The sequence below is a fragment of the Nesoenas mayeri genome (genome assembly GCF_963082525.1).
Source record: "Nesoenas mayeri genome assembly, chromosome: 2".
Taxonomy (NCBI): domain Eukaryota; kingdom Metazoa; phylum Chordata; class Aves; order Columbiformes; family Columbidae; genus Nesoenas; species Nesoenas mayeri.
Genome location: NC_137543.1, coordinates 158,363,762 through 158,385,386, shown reverse-complemented (window position 1 = coordinate 158,385,386; position 21,625 = coordinate 158,363,762). Strand labels below are relative to the sequence as shown.

Genomic DNA, 21,625 nt, shown 5'->3' with positions numbered 1-21,625 from the left:
ATTTCTTATTTTCCAAATACCTGAATCTGGAGCAAATTATGCAAGCACACAGATAAGACCTTCCTATAATAAATTTAACAGTGAATTATCAGAACCATCCAGAATATCATGATCATAACAGCTATTTCTCCAAAGATCCACAGAGCTGAAGGGACACAAATAAGCTCTAAGATATGCAAAAGACCAAATTAAAATCAAATCTTAGATGATGAGTATTGTACACAACTCTTATTTTTTCAATAGAAAAGGGATCAGTAGGAGTGGGACAGAGATATATGCAATAATAAAGAGGTAAACCAGAATATGGTGTTCACCTCACTAATAAAAGGACATTCTAAAGTAATAAACAGCAGCAGTTTCTCCATAAAGTGCAGAAAAAGTCTATGAAGTTGCTCCTTCACAAATTGTCTCTGATGTAAAGAATTCAACAAGACTTGAAGGGGCATTAGACATTTGTGGAAAATACCATTTATATGTAACAATTTGGGGTGTTTTCTCTATGACACTGACTTTGTATCTGAGGACTTGCACTGATTTCTAACCTATACAGCTCCCAGTTGCAGCTAATGTGACGGGCAGACTATCTTGCATTCCTTACTGGCAGGTTTTGTACCTTTTCCTTTTAAAAAGCTATTATTCATCACAGTTAGAAATAGGAAACATAATATAAAGATCATTAGTTGACAACAACAATTTAATGCAAACATGCATTACTTACTTCTTTAGAGTTTTTGCCCCTGATGATGAATGAGGTTGGAGGTAGAAGGGAATCTTATTGAATTTGGGCATATTTTTCTAGAAGGAAACAAATTGAGAAGTTTTAATTTAGGATGGATCGTGATCAGCTCCTATTTCCACCAGCTGGTATGTGAAGTATATTCAGCTCCTAATTATCAAAACCCAAGAGAGATTCTTAATCAATATAACCAGCACAGCCAACTTCCAATTTACTCACACTCCTAAGATGCTTCACTTTAGATGATGCACGTTAGATTTAGCTTTTAAATATAAATTATCATTTATTTCAAAGGAAATTGGGTAGTATCAAAGCAATATGGAGAGTATCTTCTGTTCCTGAGCTCTGCACTTTAAAAGGATACCAGTTATGCACAGTGCTTTCAATTCTTTTTCTAAGACTTTCTGTCAAAAGAAAGTGAGTAAAAATAACTGGACACATCAAAAGATCGTGAATCCCAAATACAGACCTTGAGATCACTTGTTTTAAATACAGAGTACAAATTTAAAATGTCATTTCAGATTCCATACAGGTAAAAAACCTGCAGTTCACCTTAAAAAATAGGCAAAATCCATCTACGTGACACTTACATCCACAGTGATGTCGATCACCCATTGTGGCACAGTTTCATTTAGAAGCATAGATTCCGTTTCACCACCTGAATCCCGACATAATAACCTAAGACACGCAGAAATAACCTTTGTGAATGGAAGCAATTACTGTAATGTGCATTAAAAAGCTTTCCAGCGACGATCTGCGCTTTTAATGGACAAAGAGCTTGAACTTGGTTAGCTGCCCTTATACTTATCAACACCAAACTTACTGGGGAAGTGATCACGTATTTTCTATAAAGACCAGAAAAAGGAAGCCAGATCCCCAAAGCACAATCAGAGAGGTGTTTCAGGAGACCACAGCCTCTGGTACAGAGACATTTAAAAACATCCTTTGCTCATGGATTGTGAATATTGAAGCAAAAAACTGTCAGGAGAAAGGGAAGAGCATCTGGTATAAAGTAATTATTTTCTGCTTAGAAAAAATGAGCTTTGCATGTAAAGTGTTTGCTAAGCTCTCACCAAATGGAAAGAACAAAACCAATTTACATGCAACGGTGAAACAAAGCCATATGTAATTTATACATTCCAATCAAGTATTTTGTCAGAGATTCCTGCAACACACTCTTGAGGTCCAATAAGTATGGTTTGTTCTCTCCAACAGTGTCTGTCGAGTGTTGTTTGAGAACAACCTGTATAACATCCACCAGTACAGTATGGATGCAAATATTAAGCCACAGCTACAGTGTAAATACATTGACATCAGTTTTCAAAGCTGAAAAAGGTTACTCTGCTTTACTGACCAATCCATGGAGTGAAAGGTACCTACTTTTGGGCCTGGGAAACAAAAATAACAAGTCAAATATATCCCACCTCTCAAATTTAAAATCCACTAGGTCAGTAAATGTTAAAATGCTTCACGGTATTTGAAAGCTTGGAATTTGTTTTGCAGCACTATTAAACTGCCTCTGATGTACCATGTATCACAGACTTTTCAACATAGAATGAAAAGAAATAGAAATCAGCATATACAGATTATAACATAGAACCTGTGCTCCCACCTGCCAGAGCTGAGGACCTTCTAATGGGTCACCAATTCTAATTTTGGGAGCATAAACCAACTCTCTAGTGAGCAGGATCTCCTGTCTAAGTCATTAATGCTCAAAGACCAGCACATCAAACCCATAACAGAAGTTTTACAAGAGTCTGAAGCAGCACAATTTAATTCTAAAACTAAGTTTAGTTAATTGGCTTGCAGGAAGAGGGGACCCAAAAAGATCTAAAAAAAAATGACACGCAATTAAGAACAAATACAACTTACCATTGTGAAACCCCACACCTTGTTGATGTTTAAACTCAGATACTCAGGTGGACAATGCAAAATTGTAATTAATTGCTGCTTATTTTGCTTGTCAGGGGTGTGTCTTGGATACACGGTACAAATCAGACGCAAGTATTACATTTTGATAACACTTGTTCTTGCACAAAGGAAGTGATTGTTTGGCCACTGAATTTACACTCGTGAGTTTTCATACCTGAACAAAGTGCGTCCTCCGGCCTCACCAAAAATAACCGGTGTATGTGGTGGCACTTGGAAGTATCCGTTTCCTTTCTGGACTCTGTTCTCCTGCTCGCCGTTCACTGTTGGGAAAAAATATATACAACAATAAGAATGCACTAGGCCTTAAAACTTGGTATACATAGACCAAAAAGTGCCTTTTCCATCTGTAGCTGGTACAGATATCAAATATATTAAAAGGAACACTAGAGGGTAATGAGATCGATACAGGTTTCTGGAAGGTCTGTCTCAAAAATTTTGAAGAAAAGGGCAATAGAGCTCATGAGCCACAACCTGATGACTGTTTTTCTCTAGTTCCTGAGCAGAAGTCTGAGGATTTGTCAAACTGCACAACACTAATATTAGAAATAAACTAAAGATATTCCACTGAGATGAAACCATTCCCCGCTCCCAACTATGCAGGATGTTGGCTTTGCTCTTCTACCTGGATTTGTCAGATGTCAGAATAGTTGACTAGTAAAGCTCAGACTTGTATTTCCTTGAAGTTACTGCATTCTAAATACAATTTATTTTTAGCTAGTTATAGCAGTATGGTCTTCAAACACTGAAGAACCTGATTCCACATTAGATACTTAGGATAAGATTAAAAAATCAACACTATTTCACAGAATCACAGAATGTCAGGGACTGGAAGGGACCTCAAAAGCTCATCCAGTGCAATCCCCCCATGGAGCAGGAACACCCAGATGAGGTTACACAGGAAGGTGTCCAGGCGGGTTGGAATGTCTGCACAGAAGGAGACTCCACAACTGCCCTGGGCAGCCTGGGCCAGGCTCTGCCACCCTAAACGTGAAGAAGTTTCTTCTCAAATTTAAGTGGAACCTTTTGTGTTCCAGTTTGAACCCATTACCCCTTGTCCTGTCATTGGTTGCCACTGAGAAGAGCCTGGCTCCATCTTCCTGACACTCACCCTTTACATATTTATAAACATTAATGAGCTCCCCCCTCAGTCTCCTCTTGTCCAGCTCCAGAGCCCCAGCTCCCTCAGCCTTTCCTCACACGGGAGATGCTCCACTCCCTTCAGCATCTTTGTTGCCCTGCGCTGGACTCTCTCCAGCAGTTCCCTGTCCTGCTGGAACTGAGGGGCCACAACTGGACACAACATTCCAGATGTGGTCTCACCACTGCAGAGTAGAGGGGAATGAGAACCTCTCTTGACCTACTAACCACCCCGCTTCTCATACACCACAGGTACCATTGGCCTTGCTGGCCACAAGGGCACAGTGTTGGCTCATGGTCATCTTGCTGTCCCCAGGACCCCCAGGTCCCTTTCCCCTACAATGCTCTCTAAAAGGTCATTCCCCAACTTGCACTGGAACCTGGGGTTGTTCCTGCCCAGATTCAAGACTCTACACTTGCCCTTGTTATATTTCATTCAATTTTCCCCCGCCCAGCTCTCCAGCCTGTCCAGGTCTCTGATGGCAGCACAGCTTCCAGTGTCAGCCACTCCTCCCAGCTTCGTGTCATCAGCAAACTTGCTGATAGTGCACTCTATTCCCTCATCCAAATCATTGATGAATATATTGAATTTCCATTGGCATCAATGAAGTTGAATACTATTTATTCTGGTATACGTAAGAAAAACAAATTAGGGCCAAGGGATTTACACTGCAAGCAAAAAAGACCCTTCCAGAATCCTGTGTATGTAGGGTTTCAACATAAATCCTCATGAAAGAGGGGAAAAAGGATAATATATCAGGCCAAATTTGATCTAAGATTAATCAACATCTTCCTATTATTTTAAGTCTGTTAAATTCTTTTTTTAAATTATCAAATTGTCTAAACAATGTACAATAACTAAATAATTTACACATTACACCAATCACTTGAAGCCCTTAGTGTAAGTGCATGTGAAAGAGACTTTGTGCAAGAAGACTGCGCTAAGCGTACCAGAGAAAAGGTAGACTCAAGAGGAAATTTTAGTCTCATGAGATGAATAATTCCCCAGCTTTCTGACCAGCCACACATGTAGTAAAAGAAACATCAATATTGTACCAAGAAATCAAAAAAGAAAACCTGTTCTCTAACAGAAGGGATGATTATGATACTGAAGTTCAAGCAAGTGAGAAATCCTTCCGTTTGAAAGATTTCTTCCTAAGTTCTGTTAATAATTGAGAGAAACAACCCTGTATATTTAAGTTCTTCTCTCTTTACACTAATTTCAGTGTCCAGCAGGTACACTTTATCTTCTCAAGTCACCGCTCAGTATCAGTTTGTGCCATTTGAAAGGGAAAATGAGGACTGATTCTGGTCTAAAGATTCCACTGATCCACAACTATTCACAGAAATAAGTGGCGCAGCACCAGTGTTCCAACAATACAAAAGCCTGACTTATACTTCCCGTATATTGTCTGGCTCTTAATTGCCAATACACAAAAGTACAAAAATCAGCACATTTCCCCAGAAAAGCCGGCCAAGTGCTTTAACACTCCATGGAAACCGTTTTTGAAACAAGGATGTAGCTAACTCTTGGCACAATCTTTGTCATAAAATAGCAAGATATTGCTGAACTTACAGTTTTCTTAACTGTATTATCTATAGAGCCTAATTTCTTAATCGCCAAAGATAAGACTTTTCAGTCAAACCTGACCTGGGTTGAATTCATTTCAGAATAATCCACAAACTTGGGATTTACACAGTGTCTTTTATTCTGCAAATGCAGCCACTATCTTACATTTTAAATAGCTGTGCTTTTTATCTCATGTCTGATTAGACTTAGCCTTATTACCTTAAAACACCACTCTTTTAGGTGGCTTTGTATAAACCTATCCTATGTATTACTTCAATATCTACTGAATACATTTTTTTCCAATAAATCTTTATCTTATATTGTTCATAATACCTAGAAGAAAACTGGAATTATGTCAAGAGAATACTAGCTAATGTTGAGTAACTGAACGATCGCTCTTTGCTGTCATTATTGAGGTTGTTTCTTTTCCAAGTCAAACCTTAGTTTTGCCAGTAACTGGTTTTCACCACAGCATCATGTTTCTCTGACTTCAGCACCATCTATTCACCTGCTTTTTCCACAGACTTAGAGTTCTTAGGATTTTCACTGACACTTGCAGAAGAAGCTCCTCAGCAAATTTTGGTGAAAACCAAATTTAAAAGCATTAAAACCCATTTGTAATGCATACAGAGAGAGTTTTAAGACAGCAAGTCAAACTGTATCTGTGAAAGAAGCAGAAGTATAAAAGGAATGTATGAATAAATCCTAGAAAAATTAAAATATTAAAACACTAACCATGATTTATTTCATTTTCTTCTTCATCCATTGGATTGATATGTGTTCTAGGCCAATACTCCAGAAGCGCTTGCAGGAGAAGCCCTCCAAGGTTTACTGGCAAGACATCGCGAGGCAGAACTTCAGTTACGCAAATACCGTTGGCATCATAATATTCTGACATATGACTTACAGCTTCCCAAATGTTGTTCCCAAATGACCTTCCCAAAAGTTGGAGCAGTTCTGTTCCCAAAACAAAACTATTTATGGGCACAGAAATCTGCCTATCACAATCTCAGAATGATACATGACAATACTCTTCATTGAAAAAGCTGATTATAGAATCACTACTGTGTAATAACTCGCATGCTATAACATCCTCTAGATTTGGTAATAAGTCCAAGTTTAGGAATATTACTTTTCCCCTTCTGCTTCTTGAAGGTTTAGCACCAAGTTAAATAGAAAACCTGAATGTGACTGAAACGTTTCAGAACAAAAAGCAAACATTCTCACTGGAGAATTCTCTGCAGAATTCAGCCTCAAAATAAGCCCTAAAACCCAACCAGCTGCTGAGATTTGTGGCACTGGAATACTCTGCAACACAAATCCTACTTTGTTTTGGTCTCAATAAAACACTAATATTAGTTAAAACTTACATTTTGGATCAGAACCATCTGGACTGCTAAATCCAGCATCCTTTGCTGAAACCCAGGCTGCAAAGCAGTCACTTTCATCCAAAGTAATTGTCAACATCTGTTGGAAAAAGGCCACCAGAAAGAGAAATGCAATAGTTGTTTTGTATTTTAAAAGTCTATAAATTTATTTTGCTCCTACTTAGCTGGGAATATAAAGAATTTCTAAATGCAGCACAGCACACTTTGTTTACCAAACTGTATTAATTGATAATTGGTACTGGTGGATTTAAACTGATCATATTATAAGGAAAAAAAGTTATAAAATCTGTTATTCAGATTATTAAGAAGTGAGGTAAAATTTGCTGCTTTGCTTCAAATTACATCCAATCCATCAAATAAAAGATGATCATTCTTCAAAACCTACGACACACTAAAACCTTTGTGAAAAAGCAGTGTATGAAAATATATGAAATATGACATTAAAACAACATATTTAGGAGTTGTATCTCACCCCAGTTTTCAAGTCTACTGAGAACCAGTTTGGCACATACACCATTTTAAATCTCTTCTTAATTTCTTCTTCAAAATCGACTTTCCCCAGGTCTTCAACTTTACATGCCTGTACACCAAAAGAAATACACAAGTTTTAAAATTCTGAGTATCGTATCAGATCAACACTTTGGATCTTTTACTTGATCTTTCATATACACTTGGAATGATTACGACTTATGACTCCTCCATGAGCACTCTAGTCCAGAAACACTCAAGTTCAATGTTCAAATTTTTCAAAAAGAATTAAACGATAGTCTATGTGGTAAGTAATTCTTATTTATTTCTGAGGTAGTGGCATCATGACAGTGGAAAGATAGGGAAGTATTGCTTCACATTAATAAAAACCATTTGCCCTATCACTGAGTCTTCTAGCAGCCTCTGCCATTCCTCTCCCCATCAGTAAAATTCACTATCAAACAGCAATATTTGTTGCAAATCTAGCAACAAATTCAGCTCAACTACTGCAATGCGAACAGCAGAGAGTGAATTTGTGTGCTGATCCTTTTTTCCTGTTTCAGTTTGGTTTACTGTATTCTTTTAAGGTTCCCTAAGTCTTCTAACATCTAAATTCTTCTAATTCACTTGCAGTGACATCCTGAACCCTGAAATACGATTTAAGCAAACTCAAAGGACTGTAACCTTGCACGACTTATTGCCTCAAAATGCAGGAAAAATTACAGGAAGCAAAGATTGAAGGGTGTAGCTACAGGTAACAAAACTTCCCTCTTTTCTTTGGCGTCCTCAATAAAAAGTGTCTGCTTTAGAGTGCAGTGATCCTACATGTAAGATGACGCTGATCTGGTGAGTAACCCCATCTCTAAAGTGAATATTTATTTAAACATATCTAAGAGATACTTCTGAAACCCTTCCTAACAAAAGAGAGAGAACTGAATGAAAGTACAAATTAACATTAGCATTTGGCTTTGGTCCTGAGCTCTAATGCTGTACTTAAATATATACCGAGTGTAAACCAATAGAAAGAAAAACTATTCACTTGTCCACAAAACTCATCTGGATAATTTTTAGTACAAATCTACATTCTCCAACTAAATTCCCTTCTTTCTCACTTCAGTCAGCAACTCAGTAAGTTAGATGAGTGTGCTTCATTACTGAATCTTGGCTGGAATACTACATAGATCAAGATGAAACAGTAAAACATTTAAAATTTCAAACAGAATTTTACAAGAGACAAAATTGCTGACTGTCTCACTGAGCTGGGATTCCAGTCCTTTCTCTCTGCATTTTTCCCCCTCTCCTCTGATGAATCATTGGGTAAAGCAAGATATGGAAATGCCACGTCAAGCCTCTCAAGTGACAGGAGCTATGGCCCCTTCTGCTGCCCTTCCTTGCAGTCATTGTATCATTTTAGTTGGAAAAGACCTTTAAGATCGAGTCCAACTGTTAACCCAACACTGTCAAGTCCACCTCTAAACCATGTCTCTAAGAACCTCATCTATGCCCTAACTAACACGGGAAGTGGTGAGTTTATGCTCCCATACTACACTAGTGAGCACACCTGTGGGTTTGTAGCAGGACCTGAAGCCCATGTTTCCCTTTTGCAGGGTAAGTTTTCACAGTATCACAGTATGTTTGGGATTGGAAGGGACCTCAAAAGATCATCTAGTCCAATCCCCCTGCTGGAGCAGGAACGCCCAGGTGAGGTCGCATAGGAACACGTCCAGGCGGGTTCTGAATGTCTCCAGCGAAGGAGACTCCACAAACCCCTGGGCAGCCTGTTCCAGGCTCTGTCACCCTTACTGAGAAGAAGTTTCTTCTCAAATTTAAGTGGAACCTCTTGTGTTCCAGCTTGATCCCATTACCCCTTGTCCTATCATTGTTTGCCACCGAGAAGAGCCTGGCTCCATCCTCATGGCACTCACCCTTTATATATTTATAAACATTAATAAGGTCACCCCTCAGTCTCCTCTTCTCCAAACTAAAGAGCCCCAGCTCCCTCAGCCTTTCCTCATAAGGGAGGTGCTCCACTCCCTTAATAATCTTCGTTGCCCTATGCTGGACCCTCTCCAGCAGTTCCCTGTCCTGCTGGAACTGAGGGGCCCAGAACAGGACACAATATTCCAGATGTAGTCTCACCAGGGCAGAGTAGAGGGGAAGGAGGACCTCTCTCGATCTACTAACCACCCCCCTTGTAATACACCTCAGGATGCCACTGGCCTTCCTGGCCACAAGGGCACAGTGCTGGCTCATGGTCATCCTGTTGTCCACCAGGACCCCCAGGTTCTTACATTGTTCCATACTATGTGGGGCAGACATGCTCACGGGCCTCTACGAGTCCTCTTTGAAACAAAACCCAACCAAAACAAACACTATTTTCAGGATAGAATTCAAGAGTCTGAACTTGAGGTGAATGGAGATGTCAATACTTCACCAAATTCAGGTGAATGAAGATGGCAGCGTCACGTTGGACAAAGATGCAGAAAAGCTCAGAAATGCACGCTCCCCTTTCAAAAAGCAAACTCTGCATTATGTCTTGGGACAGAAAGATGACCTACTCTCTACCACCAGAATCTCACTCAGTACAAATAATATATAAAAAAAGGTACAAAATAATTAATCACGCAACAGTAGATATTTAATCTGAAATTACATACTTACCTTCAAGACATCCCAGTATGCCACATTATTATTTGTGTCTTTGGTTAATATGTGTCTCTTGTCATTAAGAATGTGGCACTGAATAATACTAGCACCCCCTAGCAAATAAACAAGAATTGAGGTCAATACAGTGATTTTTTTCTAATATTGCATTAAATTTAACTGTATAACATGACATGCAGGATCGTTCTTTGGTTTTGCTATTTTATGTAAGACTTGGATATCTCCAAGGTTGAAACACTATTTTAACTGTAACTAACACTAGATAGACAAAAAACACATTGTTTCAGTTGAAATCATAGTATCAAGTACCTGAAAACTTAAGCCAGTCTTAAAAATCTACCATTTCTGCTCATGACAACAGATTTTATAATGTACTTAAGAAGACAGTTGTTTACCTTTTATAACTTGGTCAGGCTGTGTACACAGGGGTGGTATGGGATTGGTACAATCATTATCGTAATCTCCAGACGCTCTAAAATTATGAATTCCCTTCAAAGTCTAAAGAAAGAAACAAAATAATGACACATTCATAATAATCTATGAACTTTGCTTTTATCTGTAATGACTGCTGGTTCATGCTGCTATTTTTATGCTAACTGTCCGGTGCCAAGTAACATCATTTATTTCTAAAAGCAGCATAAATAGGTAGCAAAGTAAGTCATAGCTCAATGCCTTTCCATCAATTTCAATATTAGTATTCTATGATTCATTTTAAAGAAAGCTTACAGATCACAGCAAGTCACACTCAAATTGCAAACAGTCCAACAGTTCCCAAACCAAGACTGCAAAGCCCATGACTACTTACTTGAATTCACAGCGTCTAAAACGTATCACTTACCCATTTATTCACAGAGGATTTAGTTGTTGCAACCCAAAGTGCTGGAGGAGGATCAGCTGATCTATCAAGTTCCATCTAAATAATGAAAGCACAAATACTTTCAGGCACACTTAATCTCCCTTTGTTCAATTAATATTTGCTCTGTGCAGACCTGCTCCCATACTTGGATGTAGCTCAGAAACAGCAGTACTTTCAGTTTACTAAAGAAACACAGTTTAAGTGAAAAATAACTAAGCTGCCATTTTTGAAACTCCAGATAAATAGTTTCAAACATTCAACAAATAAATTCTGGACATGGACAACAGTAGATGGAATATGTCTAAACACTCAGTATTTAAAGTTGCTTCTTGTCTAACAGACAGTTTGGTAAGTACAATATTCCCTGAATTACTTTGCATTTAAATAATTCACATGGTTAAGAAGAAAGTGTAAGAAGTTTTGTGCTAATTAAAAAGCAGAACATTATATAACGACATATATAACTATATAACTTCATATAACTATAAAGTCCTATTTCTTGGACAAGAATGAAACATGGTAGCTAACTTAGAAGTCTTCTAACTTGAACTTCTCAATTTCTGACTTCTACATTAACATATCCAGGATTTTATCTGAATATACTGAGCCAGAGTCCACTCATAAGGAAAGCGAGATTGCTCATATACTGGTATCTGTTTCAACTGCACACTCCTTATACATCTATATGCTCCAAGGTCATGTCATCCAGAGTTACAGATGGCAAAATAAATCCAAAAAACAGTCTTTTCAAAAGACTCAAAACTTGTGTGTGCATGCAGCTGAGAAAACATCATGCTTACGTGTCAAAAAAAACCCACAATAAATTTTACTCCTAGTTCCCATGAGTACATATTCCATGCAACATATTCCAATGCAGTCCTGTGCATACATATTGCTGCTAAGAAGCATTATTTTTGTGTAAAGCCTTGCCAATGCCAGCTTAGTTTCTTAAAACCATTCTAGAGTCTGGCAAAAACAACTTTTCACATTGGAAGCATATTCAATTTCATTAATATCTGAAATTGTAGATTTTAGGTAGCTGCCAGGCACTTACCTTCTTCAGACAATTAAATTTCAGATGCAATTTAATAGACAAAGCCAATATACAGAAGGTGTGCTGTAGCAAATAGTTCTTACCCAATATGCTTTTTTATCAACTTATTTCTCAACAACACACAATATAATTACACTTTTATACTCTGATGGTGACTGAGCACTGGAAACAGTTGTCCAAGGAGGTTGTGGAGTCTCCATCTTTGAAGATATTCAAAAGTCATCTGGAAATGGTCCTGAGCAACCAGCTCTAGGTGACGCTGCTGAGCAGCAGGTTGGACCAGATGACCTCCAGAGGTCCCTTCCAACCTTAACCATCCTGTCATCCTCTGATTGAAAGAATTACCTTAAGAACTGGTGCTTTTTCTTCACAGATAAGCACACGGATATCGGGGTTTCGTAAATCTGTACAATAAATCTTTCTGTCTCTTCCTCCCGAATAAACATGGGTGAAGGCTTCATTGACCTGCAGAGCCCAAACGCCTTCGTCGTGGACTCGATACGTGGCTATGCATCTCTGCTGCCCAAGGGACCACAGGCGGATGGTCCCATCAGAGCTGCCTGAAAGACACTGAGCAGCAACAACCATCATACTTTAATCAAGCAGGTATTTAAGTTTTTTACAATCATTTCTTTCATAAAGAGCTTTCATTCTTATGCTCTATTTTTCCATTAATATGGTGCCAAATGAAGACTGGCAGGTTAACAACTACAGTCACAATTTCTAGCTATTTTACCTAAACCACCCCCTCCATACATCAACGCACATGTAATCAAACAGCTTTCACCCACCAGCATCCCTCCCTTCATCACTAAATATCTGTAAAATACTTAAGCTACCCTCTGTAATCAATGACACAAAATAATAAGATTGCAAAAGACTAATGACATTTCTGCTGCCAAACGCCTTTGTCTCAAGTTAAAGCCCATACCTGGGTGCCATCTCTGTTCAACAGCAAAGCTTTTACGTTGTCCGTGTGCCCTTTGAGTTTCATTAGTTTTGCACAAGTTCTTGGATCCCACACTCTTAGAACCTACGTAAACAGACACTGGATAAGTCACATTAACATCGTTCTTCCCACCAAAGCGTTTTCTCTACAGAAAATTAAGCTTTTCTGAATAAGCTGACCCTTGTTCCAAACACACCGACATCCATTACCAGAAACATATTTCATTAAAACAAGAAAGACATAACTAGATGTTATGCACTTCTAATAACCATATGTGATTTTCTTCAGTTGATTTTAATTTAATGTGTTCCAGCTTTTTCTGTCTTCTTAAGAAATTAAAGAATGGAAGCGACTGGAAACAGAAGAGTGTGATGTGGATAAAAAGAAAAGATACTGAGAATCCTCTCAGATGCTTTGCTGGTGAATCCTATCGTCATTTTTATATTGACTTGGAAATAAAATTCTCTCTTGGGAACATTTGAATTCGTTAGTTCACTTCATTTCCCACCTCCTGCAGGGGTCTTGCAAATTGCTGGCGCCACTTTTTACTTACCTGTGCAACCTGCTTCAGTTTTTATAATCATCTCAGCAACGTGCCCCCCAAAACCAGAGATTTGTGGTGAAATTTAATGATCTCTGATAGAAGGAGGGTTACACAAGATGATCTGACAGTCTCTTCTGTGTATTAAAGCTATATGGATATATACAGAGGCAGGTATTTGTATCCTACACTTGGACTCCCATTTAAAAAAAGTGTCTACTCTCACTATTAAAAGAACAAAAGCTGCTACAGACATGACACCGAAAATGACTAAAATTGTCTCTTTATATTAAACTTTGAACTGAAGTGGAAAGAGCCTTACCAGATCTTTGCTTACCTTTTCAGTGGACCCTGATACAATAACTGTTCCCATTTGATTCATCGCCAGGCTGTAGATGGAGTCTTTGTTCCCACTCAGGGAAGAAGCTATTTCAAAATAAAATTTACATTTCCTATGTTAATGCTGTCATTTGAAAGACTTATTCACTCAAAAATAGTATTGTAGGGTATTTTAATACCCTTTGATTCATTAAAACAGTGCCAGTTTTAAAAACAAGACTATATAGACAATCTACTGCTACGAAAACCCCCTCCCAATCTTAATCTACTGCTGCATAAAGACAAAGTAACCCCTCAGACTTATGGTCATTACAACCCTGGTGCCCTTTTGGCACCACAATTCAATGCCATGACCATCAAGGTACTTATTCTTCTCTACTCCATTACTAGAAAGTGATGCTGATGTGATCTTATAGTACAGAGCATTTGGATTTAAGTGCAGAGATTTTTTTTCTAAGTCCAGTAGCAATAAAATTCTATATTATATAGGAAAGGTTGTTCTCTTAGTTCAGCAGAAATGAAGTTACACTGCAGTGTTGAAATGTGTTCCTCAAGCACACATGCTGCCTTTGCATTTGGGAAAACCATATGGCAACTCCTTTGCATCACAACTGTCAAGAGTGGAGGAATTCTGTACCTTTGAGCCCAACCTACTTTTGAGGAGATTAAAGTACTAATCCTTCAAGTCGGGAAAGCACAGACACAGCAAATAAAAATCATCTATCCAGACAGCACCATGAGTATTTCATCAAGCCTCAAAACCATACGGTCAGTATGCCAAAAACACTGATAATAGCAACAAACTGACTTGCCAGAAAAAATGTGAAACTTTATATAATAATTTATGTATATTATGGAAATAAAGTTTCTAACACGCTCTTTGTGACCCAATATCACAAACATCTTGTCACAGTGGAAGAATTATGCAGCTTTACTTGAGGGTCTTCTCAACCATTCGCTATGGCTGACCAAATGTAAACTTTCAAATGAAATCTGTTATTTGTAGCCAAAATAAAATCATACACTTCCACTGTAACCAGAGAATAGCTGAAGGCAAAAAGCAGAACTGAAAGCTCTTGAAGGTTAGCACTGTTCAAAAACCACAACAATGTGTGAAAGGATAATGTACAGTGTTATCACAAGCTGGACATCAGGAACGGAAGAGAGAATCTTAAGTGCACAGAAGGAAAATCTATGCCAGAACAAAAGCAAAGCTCAATTCTACCCTCTTCTGGAAGAGACTACCTCTCAAAAGCAAAATCTCTCCACTTAACGTAAATTATGACTATGCTGAGAGACTCTTTAAAAACAGGCTTCTATTTAACGCTGGCTTGTGTACATTGCTTCCCTGTAATCAGATAGGAAATTAATGCACAAGAACCATCTTCACTGTTGAGACCACACCTGGAATATTGTGTCCAGTTGTGGCCCCTCAGTTCCAGCAGGACAGGGAACTGCTGGAGAGAGTCTAGCGCAGGGCAACAAAGATGCTGAAGGGAGTGGAGCATCTCCCGTGTGAGGAAAGGCTGAGGGAGCTGGGGCTCTGGAGCTGGAGAAGAGAAGACTGAGGGGTGACCTCATTAATGTTCACAGATATATAAAGGGTGAGTGTCAGGAGGATGGAGCCAGGCTCTTCTCGGTGACAACCAATGATAGGACAAGGGGTAATGGGTTCAAACTGGAACACAAAAGGTTCCACTTAAATTTGAGAAGAAACTTCTTCTCAGTGAGGGTGGCAGAGCCTGGCCCAGGCTGCCCAGGGCAGTTGTGGAGTCTCCTTCTCTGCAGACATTCCAACCCGCCTGGACACCTTCCTGTGTAACCTTATCTGGGTGTTCCTGCTCCATGGGGGGATTGCACTGGATGAGCTTTTGAGGTCCCTTCTAATCCCTGACATTCTGTGATTCTGTGATTCACTGGCTCTCTGAAAAAAAATCATCAATATTGTTTGAAAAGACTGAGGAAAACCAGCTTCTTTAAGGATATATACTGTGTTCTGTTCTTCCCAACAGAAACATGTTTAGTTAGGAGCACTAGAAAGAAAGAAAAACAATTTCGCTGCTCCCCCTTCCTCCCCATTATGAAGTTCCTGTTCTAATGTTAGAAATGCAAATTGATTTCTGTCATCTTGGAGGTAACGTCTCCAGTTCTTTGATCCTGGGCTCAAAACAAGCGTCAGCTCCTCAGTACTCCCTGTCTTCCAACTGTGATTCACTTGAATCATTTGGGGTCTGTACCACTGCTGCTGTGTACAAGAAATATTCTTGTTTTATTTGACACACAACCAAATTTTCCTTCAAAAACTCTCTCTTCGACCCGAAGATAGCAGAACTTATCAGCAAATCTTGTTTTCTGTTATCAGCAAATTCTACTTTAAATGAAAGAAAATTTCTGGGAAATCTACTTAGTCATGTGCAGCTATGGGCCATCCCAATACTATTCTGCAGTCCAACACAGCTCACTAGAAGTCATCTCTCTTCTGCAGGCTACACAGACATGCCAGCATACGGCTATACTTGAAGGAAAAAGTCCTGTAGACACAATAAACACAAAACTAACAGTTCTGCCCACCAGATGCACCTTTGCGTTTAGAAGCTACCGAATCCATAAAATCAACACACCTTTCAGAATTAGTCAAATTCCTAAAAACCACATCAAAACAACTATATGCCTGCCCCTTATTTACAGAATCACATATTCCTGAAATTTTTTTGAAGTCTGTTGTGCTAATTCTAAACTTTAGTTTTGCAGATTTTTCTTGAGTCATTCCTAACCTACGAATGAGGAAGCAAGAAAATTTGTGTGTGGCAATGCAGCATTAAGTACCTATGTACATAAGTATAAAATAAAAGAGATCAGATGCTTTGAACAGTATTTTTCACAGAATCGACTGGGTTGGAAAAGACCTCAGAGATCATCAAGTCCAACCCTTGGTCCAACTCTAGTCCGTTTACTAGATCATGGCACTAAGTGCCATGTCCAATCTCAGTTTAAAAACCTCCAAGGACAGTGAGTCCAGCACCTCCCTGGACAGCCATTCCAACGCCTGACCACTCTCTATGCAAAGAACTGCTTTCTAATATCCAGCCTAAATTTCCCCTGGCAGAGTTTAAGCCCATGCCAACCTATCTAGAAGCAGCAAAACATGCTGTGGTCAAACCAGACCTCTTTCTGAAAAAATACACTGTAAAATAGCCAAGACAAACCAGGATGCTGATGACACAGATCTACATTAATCGCTCAAGCAATTAAATGTAACTGAACTTGAAGTTTGGTGTCACACTTTCCTGAAGAGAAACTTAACCAGCTCTACCTTGACTGCTCGAAGAAGGCGGTGCTGGAATTGTGCTATGGGGAAAGATCTCATGATTTATTGTAATGCCTTTATTAGGATAGATAAGCAGGACAGATCATTTCTTGAAAGATGATTATGACATTAAGGATTAACCCTGACAAGAGGAATCTATGGACAGCTTCTCCTTGTGTTCTAATATAACTGCTATGCTATGCTTACATGTAATCAGTATTACTTCACACTTCTTAAATCTAAATTTATCTAACTAACTTTATTCTTCCAACAGATAGATTTGGTAAATGTACCAAGTTCTCCTTTAGGAGCTGTGCTGCATTTTTGGTAACATCTATATAAACAAACAAACCAAAAAACCCCCACAAAACAAACAAACCAACCCCCTCCCTCCCTAAGCAAACAAACAATTCAAAACCCAACCAACTTACAATACATAGAAAATGCACTGACAAATAATCTAAAGGAAAATTTCTATAACATGTTAATTGAGGAGCAAAAAGCATCTCAAGCTAAAGCTCTATCAACTTTCAGAGAACACCAGCACATTAACATTTCAGAAGAAAATGTTCAAAGAGACCTGTCCTCTATTCTAAATGCCGTGACTGTTGGCTGCTCTAGGTTTTTAGCTATTATATGATGCAACAAATGGACTAAGGACGAACTAAAACCACCTTAAAATTTCTCGCGCATTTTTTGTGTACACACAAACTGGTACCTATATAGTCTTAAATTGATCTTGAGAATTACACTACTCAATAAAATGCATTGCATTTGCCTCCCCTCCCTAGGTACCTACTTGTTACGGTGTTATTTGAGGCAGTCAGTGCTGTTAGAGTATTTACATCCCAGAGGAATATCTGTCTGTCCAGCCCAGCAGATGCTACCAGTTCTTTATCTTTTGCATATGCTAAGGCTTTCACATAATCCTATAACAGAGTAAATATAACAACATGAATCAACAACATTATCCTTTTGAGCTCTACATATTAATATTTAAAAGATTGTCAGTGGTAACATATGGGATTTACAGATAAAGTTTTTCACCTTATGCGTCCTTAGTGTTGACATGCAAAATCCCTTATGTGCATTCCACACTTTAACAGTAGTATCTGAAGAAGCAGATATCACTAAATTGAAAAGGAATAAAGAGTAAATTTTAATGGCTCATATATTGCTATAGATCATATTTGTGCTACTCTTGAATTTTTTTAATAATCATATCTAAACGCATTAAAATTTTCAGTAAAACACCTGCTACGTTATTTACCAAATTTACAATACACACCACAGAAACTCATTTGATATGGTAAGAAAATATGGGAAATCATTAAAGAAGTAGAGAATATACTTTTATACACAATTTCTGAATACTGTACTTTTCAAACACTTCAGTACTTACATGTTTTACCATTGCAGCAGAGCACAATATCATTTACCCAATCCGTGTGATGTTCCATAGATGCTATATAAGGGTCTTGCTGCAAATTAAGAAAAAGCTTTATAAGATCTCTTCACAAATGCAAAAGATTGTGACTGTTGTGACATTTTCTTCAGTCTTCAAAGAGACCAGAAGTTGCCTAATGTAGAGTTAGTTGAAGTCAATATTCCAGAATTTTTTTGTGAAAGGATTATACAGCTATGTAAGATACCACTAATTACTTTTCAGTGAAATTCCTATACATTTAAAATTCTCGCTTTCATTTAATGTATAATTTCACCTTAAAGTGTTTGGGTTTGTATCACAGAAAAAATCATAATTAAAACAAGAGGGACAGCCAAAGCTAATGTTATTTCTGCATTTATGGGATTGGACTTGTTCTGCTGTGAAGAGGAACAGAATAATCAAAACACAATGCAAGGATCTCTCAGGATCTCTCCAAGTCATGAACTTCATGAAGTTTTATACACGTGGAAGCCCTGGTTTCCAATAATCTGCTCAAGTTCCTAACACTGGTCTTCTGTTTAGTGGGACCCACACACCAGTATACGCTGTGGCCACCCAGCTGGAAAGCAGCTGGGCAGAAGAGGACCTGGGGGTTGTGGTGGACATCAAGATGAACATGAGCCACCAATGTGCGTTTGCCATAAAGAAGGTGAATGGTCTCCTGGGCTGCATTAGGTAGAGCACACCCAGCAGGTCAAAGGAGGTGATCCTTCCCCTCTACTCAGCACTGGTGGGGCCACATCTGGAGTACTGGGTCCAGTTTTGGGCTCTCCAGTACAACAGAGACATGGACATAATAGAGAGAGTCCAGAAAATGAAAATGATGAAGGGGTTGGAGCACCTCTTCCATCAGGAAAGGCTGAGAGAGCTGGGACTTTTGGAGAAGAAAAGGTTTTGGGGGGGATCTCATCACCATATATTATATAAGTACCTGAAGAGAGGGTGTGAAAGAGATCCAGGGTCTTTTCAGTGCTGGCCACTGACAGGAGCAGAGGCCATGGGCACAAACCGAAACACAAGATGTTCCCTCTGAACATCAGGAAACACTATTTCACTGTGAGGGTGACTGAGCACCAGCACAGGTTGCCCAGGGAGGTTGTGGAGTCTCCCTCCTTAGAGATACTCAAAAGCCATCTGGACATGGTCCTGGGCAACCAGCTCCAGGTGACCCTGCTTGAGCAGGGGGTTGGACCAGATGATCTCCAGGAGTCCCTTCCAACCTCAACCATCCTGCAATTCTGTGACTACTCATTTAGTTCTCTCCCCTCAACAGAACGTAGTCTTCTAATAAATTTTCTTTAGTGATTAAGCACAATGGTGAGTAAGCAGACCAGAGTATAATGAGGGGAGATGACTTAATATTCTCTTGAAATATCACAAAGCAAATTTAACAATCCATCAAAATATATGCTCATAACAGAAAATACATAGTCCTAGTGACTCTATTTATGTCTCTCTCATCACTGCAAATGACATCTTTCTATATTTCACATTTTTCTCTCAGCTGTGACTTGTTCTTTGGATGGATAAGCCCACATGTAGGTTTGTAAAATCCCACATATTTTGTTACAATATGAACAGCATAAAAATATTTTCCTATCATAATAAAAGCAGCTGTTAAAAACAGTATCAGATGTATACCTGTAAGAAGCTCACTAGCATGACAACTCGGAAGAAAAGTCAGTTTAGATGGAGGAATCCTCTCTTGTCTTACCTTGTGCTGATTGACACTCCATATCCTTATAATAGAGTCTCGGCCTGCGGTGAAGAGTCTATTTAATGCTGGATCCAGCTGAAGTGCATTTACCCCATTTCGGTTATACTTCTCCACTTCATCTCTAATTACATAGGAGACCTAAAATACATTCACACAAATCCAATTATGGTATTAAAATATGGACTTGGTCATGGAATGCCAACATCTAATTCCACATTTGTGAAGTACTCAGGTAGAAAATGCTAAGAGCTTTACAAGCATTAAATAAGTCAGGTAGTTTGGGAGTTACCAGCACCACCTGAGTCTTTTTCCTTCCTCAAAAAAGGGGAAGAATGCTAGAAAAGATATCAGCAGTGCTAGAAGCAGAGCCCAAAGGGTTATTTAATCATTAAAATTCAAGCTTAGACCCAGAGAATCCTTCGTTTAATTCCCTGCTTCGCACAGATATTCTGGGTGATCCCAGACCAACATACAGTTTGTGTCTCAGTTCTTAGTTTCTGTAGCTGGGATGACAGTATTTCCCAGACTCACGAGGGTGAGGACACGTTCGCTAAGGACTACAAACCAAATTAAAATTCCAGGTATCTGTTTCAGGTGTCACTATTATTTTGAAACTTACTTTCTAGTATAATATGAAGAATAATTTATCTGTCTGAAATAACAATAAATATTTATACATTTCATTTCTTTCCTCTGTATTTCGCCATACTGTGTGTATAGGTTACTTCATTGTTTTATTCAGAACCACTAAAAGGACATTGAAGGAGACATACTGCAAAGGCTACAGCACTCTCCATTATTACTGTTCAGTAAATGGAATTATAAGGCACCGCAGATTTTTCAGAACTACCCCATTCACACTGTGCTGCATCTCTCCTGACCACTGGGTTTACTCAGAGTTAATGCATCACTATGAGAAAAACCCTCACAAGCAGAGAAAAGAAAGTGAAACTGCCAACTATGACTCTTCCCAGATTCTGTAAAATACAATAAGAACAACAGGGTAAACTTTAGGCTTGGTATAATCCAGTCTGCCCACAGCAGGAATCATTTCGATACATAAGTACCAAGTGTTTTGAAAATGCTTTCAAGGAGTAGCCTTGGGCTAGAGATCTGAAAGCAATTTTTCACTCCAGTAAGTGCATTATAGCAGTATAAAGAAAATGTTTTTCAGATCAGATCTTAGTTACACAGAATTAAACCAACAAATGAAATAAAATGTTCAGTGGTCCTTACTATTCAACAAACATTTTAGAGCATCTCAGATTCTATACCACAAGAACTGATTGGTCCACTTGGGGAACATGGGCAACACCTTAACTGAATTATCCTGTCCCATTGCAGCACAGTAAGAGAACTGAGGCTTCTAGAAAGCACAAAAAGAGTCTTGTTCTCCGTTTTAGAAATGGCTGCAACAGCTCTATAGACCAACACATCAATGTTAAGAGCCTCCTGAATCCTTCTGCCTTAACACTCTCCATTATCATTCCACAAGTCCATTTACTACAACTTTGATGTTA

General features: G+C 38.7%; 1 protein-coding gene across 2 annotated transcripts in view; it reads right to left on the bottom strand.

Annotated features, from left to right (window-relative positions):
* The window catches only part of WDR48 (WD repeat domain 48), a 33,841-nt gene that overhangs the window by 2,867 nt on the left and 9,349 nt on the right, over nucleotides 1-21,625 (bottom strand). The window contains exons 2-17 of one of the 2 annotated variants that reach the window (XM_080338987.1): nucleotides 20,103-20,243; nucleotides 18,344-18,422; nucleotides 17,989-18,071; nucleotides 17,741-17,870; nucleotides 13,633-13,721; nucleotides 12,737-12,838; nucleotides 12,151-12,375; nucleotides 10,734-10,808; nucleotides 10,291-10,393; nucleotides 9,893-9,990; nucleotides 7,236-7,343; nucleotides 6,746-6,842; nucleotides 6,111-6,230; nucleotides 2,823-2,928; nucleotides 1,327-1,414; nucleotides 719-795 (exon numbers count right to left, since the gene is read on the bottom strand). In XM_080338987.1, coding sequence (XP_080195113.1) covers nucleotides 719-795; nucleotides 1,327-1,414; nucleotides 2,823-2,928; nucleotides 6,111-6,230; nucleotides 6,746-6,842; nucleotides 7,236-7,343; nucleotides 9,893-9,990; nucleotides 10,291-10,393; nucleotides 10,734-10,808; nucleotides 12,151-12,375; nucleotides 12,737-12,838; nucleotides 13,633-13,721; nucleotides 17,741-17,870; nucleotides 17,989-18,071; nucleotides 18,344-18,422; nucleotides 20,103-20,243 — 1,721 coding nt within the window. The remainder of the gene's footprint in view (nucleotides 1-718; nucleotides 796-1,326; nucleotides 1,415-2,822; nucleotides 2,929-6,110; nucleotides 6,231-6,745; nucleotides 6,843-7,235; nucleotides 7,344-9,892; nucleotides 9,991-10,290; nucleotides 10,394-10,733; nucleotides 10,809-12,150; nucleotides 12,376-12,736; nucleotides 12,839-13,632; nucleotides 13,722-17,740; nucleotides 17,871-17,988; nucleotides 18,072-18,343; nucleotides 18,423-20,102; nucleotides 20,244-21,625) is intronic. The other variant, XM_080338988.1, reaches the window with a different exon arrangement.